Consider the following 5,961-nt stretch of genomic DNA (forward strand, 5'->3'; position numbering starts at 1 on the left):
TGATGGGGCTTACGTGATGAACGGAGTGGATATCACACAAACGACACGATGGACTGACAGAGCTTGGGTGTTGGACAGGCTGTACACGACAAGCGTTGTAGAGGACTTGGGTCCATCCCATGGATTTTTCAATAAAATAAATAAATAAATAAAGATTTAAAAATACCATTTACATCTACTCTCTGCATGTGTACAAATACCCATCTAATCCATATTATAAAAGACATCACACCCTCCCAAAAGCCCCTAAACAAATGAAAAATCCTCACCATCAATAGAATAAGTCCTCATTCCCTTGCTGAATTCCACGGGGAGTTATATAGTACTCAGCCAGCGTATGACTCTTGATACACAGGCACCCAGAAATTGCACATGTGGCATACATTGAGTCGAGTTGAACTTGTTAATTGCGGAACCCACTGTTTCTTAATCACTGTCCCAAAATCAGATCAGCTGTACAATCCTAACCTTTGATTTGTGGGTACACTTGTTGGAATAGGACCGTTGGAGGCTTTTCATTTTTATTTTTTATTTTACCGTCCAACCAATGTCCACAATCTGATAGTTAGATAATCAAACAAGTATAATTTTTGGCTCATAAAACATTTAAACTGGAAACCATAATTTGAACAGTTTAATTTGACTCGTTTGTACACCACCATATGTAATTTCCAAGTATACTTGCGTATCAGCCATCACACTCCGCCACAGTATCAAAATTATTCCCGAAGTCTCTAACTCAAAAGAGAGGAGTGATATTTCCATGCCCCATGTGCACCGTAAGACCCTAACACCACTGCATTGCATTAAAAGAGAACTGACACAAACCCTACAATAATACCAACCATAGATGAAAGGCTGAGCTGGTGGGCGACGCTGTGGATCAACCATGCTGAAAGTAGCATGTTTGGAAGATCCTAGCCATCCAATCGTTGGCCTGTGGTTCTGCCTAAAGTGGACCATCATATTTTTTTATTTACTAACTATTTTCAGGCCCCTGATCTAACTATTCAGGTTATCGATGGTAGGGCACGCTAGATCAACAGTATGGATCCCCAAACCGTGAGCTTCTCAAATAAGAACCAAGGGCACTGATCAATGGTATAGATCACCAAACCATGGGCCTCACACACAAGAACCAAGGACATTGTTACACTTCCACCTTTAGATCACCAACTCAATACCTAGATTTTGTGATTTCTACTATCAATGACCCTCTCTTGACAGAGATGGGCAATCAAATTAAGGTGGGAAACATGTGATGCTTTATGATAATTCGACCAAAGTCATTTAAAAGTCAAAGGTGTATTCACATGATGGAGGGTCTAAATCAAAGAGGGGGCCGTATGAAGAGTGGTCAAGATGGACAGTTCATTTCCTAGCCATTGAATGAATGGCTAGATTCACCTGAGGTCCTGAACAAAGTGATTTTGAGAGATTTGGCAATCAAAGGTGAACCCAAAACATGGATGGCGTATATCAATAATCAGTTCATTCATAGTATGATCACCAAAACATGGGCCCCACTTGTAAGGAACAAGGACACTGTTGCAGTTACACTTCAGAGCAACAATTCAATAAAGACAAAGTCAGCCAATGCACTTGAAAGCCCTTTACACACATAAGGAACTTCATACAGCCCAATGAAAACACACCTCTTTCCATGCATGCAACCATCACATGTACTTTCACCGATCTAGACTCTCTCACCTCTCAAAAAACCAACCTCAAAAAGACCCAAATCATTAAAACCAATCTGCAATTCCAATCCGTTGACAGAAAATGCTTGTCGGGTATGCCTTAAATTCCTCCCATTTCAAGTTCTTTTTCTTTTCTTCTGCCCATTTAAGTCAAAAGCTACGTTTCATCGGTTTCTTTATAAGGTAAATGCACTGAAAGCTCGCCTTATATCATGGACGGTTTTTACGCACTGGGCCTTCTGCATGGAGGGCTATAACTCGCACTAGGGTTTTTTCTAGGGTTAGGCAGACAGGTACACTGGGCTTTTCTTTAGATAATGACGGTATGATATATTGTAGGAGTACGCTGGACGTTCTTGTGCACACGTACGAATTACAACTGGCATACATGTGTGGCATATCCAGGCCATTGAGATTGCAGGCCTGCTATGGATGGGACATTGCTCAACTGGGTTACTCCAGTGGGCATTTTTCTGGATGAGGGATTGTATGATAGATAGCAGGCATGCAGTGGATGTACTCATCCACACTTACATCTTACAACTTGGGTACCTGTTGCTTATCTACACTGATGAAATTATGGGCCGGCTGTAGATGGAATAGTACCCGAAAATCACGCTTGAAAAATTACTAATAGGAATGATGGACATCCATCCATCCGTCGAACAACTGCTTTCATTAGCTTACAGGTTGTTTGGTGAGTGACTTATCGCCCATGCCCCATCCATGGTGGGCCCACAATTTGGACACCCTGGATCGATGTTATGCATGCGACATGTGTGCGACATAGGTGTGCATGAGTACAATTCACCATCATCCACTATAGTACCATGAAGTTCCATTTTCAGATACCTTGGGGGCATCTAGAGTTCATCGAGAGATGATGACAAGTAAGAGTAGGAAAAAACAAAGAAAGAGACAGAGAAAACGCTTAGGGCAGTGATGCAATAATATTCGCTGGTGTGTATTAAATATGGTTTTTGGGCTAATACTAAAATGAAACGATTCCATGTAGTTGGTGGCTGTTTTGGAGGGGTATGAAAGGTGAGAAGGAGAACACAAGCATATGGATTTACATGCAGAGATACTGTTGGAATTGGACGACTGTAAACAGATCTGGTCATCAGCTAAAATATACGGAGGGAGAGAGAGAGAGAGAGAAAAAAAAGGGAATCCATGTTGTTGTGTTTTTGGACGTGGCTTTTTTGGCACACATGCATTAGTTTAGTTATATTGGTAGAATGCCAGTCAGCCAGTGAGAGGGAGAAAAATTCATTGGGTTCCATGCAGTTTAGTCAGTTTTTTTTTTTTTTTTTTTTCCTTACCCCTTAAACCGCAAGACCATGTTCATCTCTCTCTCTCTCTCTCTCTCTCTCTCTCTCTCTCTCTCTCTCTCTCTCTCTCTCTATCTACACATGAAGAGGATAAATGGGGGAGAGGTAGATTAGATATCAAATGAGAAGGATTGGAATGGTACCTTGAGGGAGAGTTTGGATGCAAAATCAAATTGAATTGCAATTTTACTATTTTATAAAGTGGAAAGTAACCAAATTGTAGTTTCCATCATCAGCATTATTATTGAGTGGCCAACTTCCAAATTGCAATTGCTGTACTTTCAACTTGGACTCGAGAAGAAATAACTACTATCTGCAGGATGGTAGTTATCTCCTCCTAAATGTCTGCAATTCAATCCACTCGTTCATCCAAACACATCATGAGGGACGTCCTGCAAGTCCTGGACACTGTAATACCTGCTCATTAAGTAATCCATCACCCTATTTCCTCCATATTTCAATCCCTAGCAACATGAGATGTTTTCCATACGTCTTCGAATCTGGCTCTTGTGGTTTGAGTTTGGCCCAGAATTTTTAGTTTCGGACCAGCTTAAACATCTCTGTCGCTCGATACATTTTCATTTCACTTCATTGAAAGAAGAAGAAGAAGAAAACATCTCTGTCTTACCTTATGTTATCGAACCTTACGGCCCTGGCCACTGATTTCTCTGATAGAGCACATCATTTCCGACTTTTTGGTGATTGGTGAATTATCTCTATTATCTATGAAAAAAATAGAACAAGACTCCCATCTCCATCCTAATAAATATTCCACCTTGCAGTCCACTAATCAGAGTTTGAAACCTAAGGAAACAATGATCAACAACCCTTGAGAGATACCAGTGCGTTTGGATACACAAGCAAACTGAATCGTAAAATTTCTGTTAAATCGTGAGGATTTAAAAAAAAATATAACCATTAATGTTTCCCATCATTGAAGATGAGTGGCCAAATGCTGGCATTTCCTTCAAGTCCAACACTCAAGTAACATACTCCAATCAGAGTACGGGACACTAAATACAAATATTAAGGAAAGAAATTAACATTCAGTTACTCCCACTCAACCAGACTACCTGTTGCAATTCAATCTGATAGAGCACCCAAACACAACCTTAAATTGACAACTTCACATATTAGAAAACACAATGCTTAGTTTCAAATAACAAGTTATTTCCAATGCAAGCATATATATTATAGTGAAACGCAATGGAATTTACCAGAAAAATATCATCCTTGGTCACATCTAAGAGCATGGAAATGATAAATCCCATCTCTTATCTCTTTCAATTGTTATGAATTTAAAGAGATTATTGGAATTTAGAACAGAAGCTATGTTCCCATCATATTACACGATAATTGAAATTGTTATTTTTACAATCTGCAAATTAAAGAGAACACAAAACCCAAGCTATGTATCTCAAGGAGGGAAAGAGGCCTTTGCCATAAGATAAACAAGCAAAGAAGAACAAAAATTAAAATTAAAATTTAAAAAAAAAAAAAAAAACGCAACATCTGTTCATTCGACTACATGGGTTTTGCAATTCTACTTAACCTTGGGCCGGTCACCAAGCCTAAGTTCAAGATCTAATTCCTCCATTGGGCTAGGGCCAAGTCCAAGTACCTCAGATCGGAGGTGATGTCTATCACGGGAAGCTGGCCTCAAGAAGAACGGCAACGGCACGTCGATCATCCTTCTTTCCCCCAGATCAGGTTTGATGAACAGAGGCGATGGCACATCTTTTCTCCGCCTTTTGCTAATGATATCTTCCTCGTCATCTGGTGTCCAACTCCGCTGACTAACCAACCCCAATGATCTCACAGATAAATCCAGCTTAACACAATCCGTCTGATCTCCAAATCCCATATCTCCAATCTTTAAATTCTCCCCATCCAGCTTCGAGTTTGACAGACAAAGACCCCTAACTGAAAGAGATTGAGGGGGTGAAAATGAAAAGCTCTTCAGGTGGTCTTGCACCAGGGATGAAGAATAAGAAGGAGAAATCAAAGTGTGTTCGCTACCGTTTTCATTGGCGGGCCATGCCGACGCCCTAGAAGGAGAGAGAGGTGGGGCAACAACATTAGTGCTAGGGTTAGGGTTAGGGTTACAAGGCAAGGTACTAACCTGAGGAGGGTATTGAATACCCAATTGAGTGGAAAGGTCAAGATGGGTATTGGGAGATTGTTTGAGCCTAGCTCTATCTCTCCTATGGACATTCATGTGGCCCCCTAGTGCTTGGGCTGACCTAAATTCCCTTCTACAGAAGCTACATGTATAAGATCTCGGGGGCCATATACAGCCTCCCAAAGCACCAGCCGAGTCTTCTGCAAAGGCCTGCTCTTCCCAAGAGTCCTTGTAGGAGTAGGAGACTGTTGTTGTGGCGGATTGGACATGGGATAGACCGTTGGATTTCATTCTAGTAGTCCACATCGAATACCTTGTGTGGTCCATTCGAGTGCAACCACATGGATCAGCAAGGGATTGAGAGATGGTGGGAGTTTGAGGGCAGTGAATATGGGTGGAAGACGAGCATCTATATCCAAGTTGAAGACATTGAAAGGTACATGAGAATCTGAGAGAGAGAGAGAGAGAGAGAGAGAGAGAGAGAGAGAGAGAGAGCTGAAAAAGTCCGCTTTCTAGAGGGAGTCTTAGAGGGTGGGGTATTTGAGTTTGTGATGATTGAGTGGAAGATTAACTCCTTTTACTTAGATTTTCACTGGGTTTTGCTGTCTGCAATATGCCAAGGAAATTTCATGGCAGCATGTCATTTCTTTGAAGATTACTGGCAGGGGGACTTGATTGTTATTCATGGCCCTACGTGCCATGCAGAGTGGCACGCTTGCAATATCAGAGCAGTTCATCACTGTGGTCCCGACGTGGATGGAACCGGGCTAAAAAATCAGCCCACCCCACTTACCAGATAAGTGAC

At 41.3% G+C, this 5,961-nt stretch overlaps 1 protein-coding gene across 1 annotated transcript; it reads right to left on the reverse strand.

The window, feature by feature from the left end:
• Positions 1 to 4,236: 4,236 nt before the first annotated feature.
• Positions 4,237 to 5,553, reverse strand: LOC131244645 (zinc finger protein 10-like). The gene has a single exon (XM_058244142.1). It carries the CDS (start codon positions 5,481 to 5,483, stop codon positions 4,578 to 4,580), a length of 906 nt encoding a protein of 301 aa, XP_058100125.1. The 5' UTR covers positions 5,484 to 5,553; the 3' UTR covers positions 4,237 to 4,577.
• Positions 5,554 to 5,961: the final 408 nt, after the last annotated feature.

This window comes from Magnolia sinica, chromosome 4 (genome assembly GCF_029962835.1).
Source record: "Magnolia sinica isolate HGM2019 chromosome 4, MsV1, whole genome shotgun sequence".
In the NCBI taxonomy this organism is placed as follows: domain Eukaryota; kingdom Viridiplantae; phylum Streptophyta; class Magnoliopsida; order Magnoliales; family Magnoliaceae; genus Magnolia; species Magnolia sinica.

Bases quoted from the DNA above. Each gene is read 5' to 3' on its own strand.
- LOC131244645 (XM_058244142.1), bottom strand. From the start codon at position 5,483: ATGGACCACACAAGGTATTCGATGTGGACTACTAGAATGAAATCCAAC.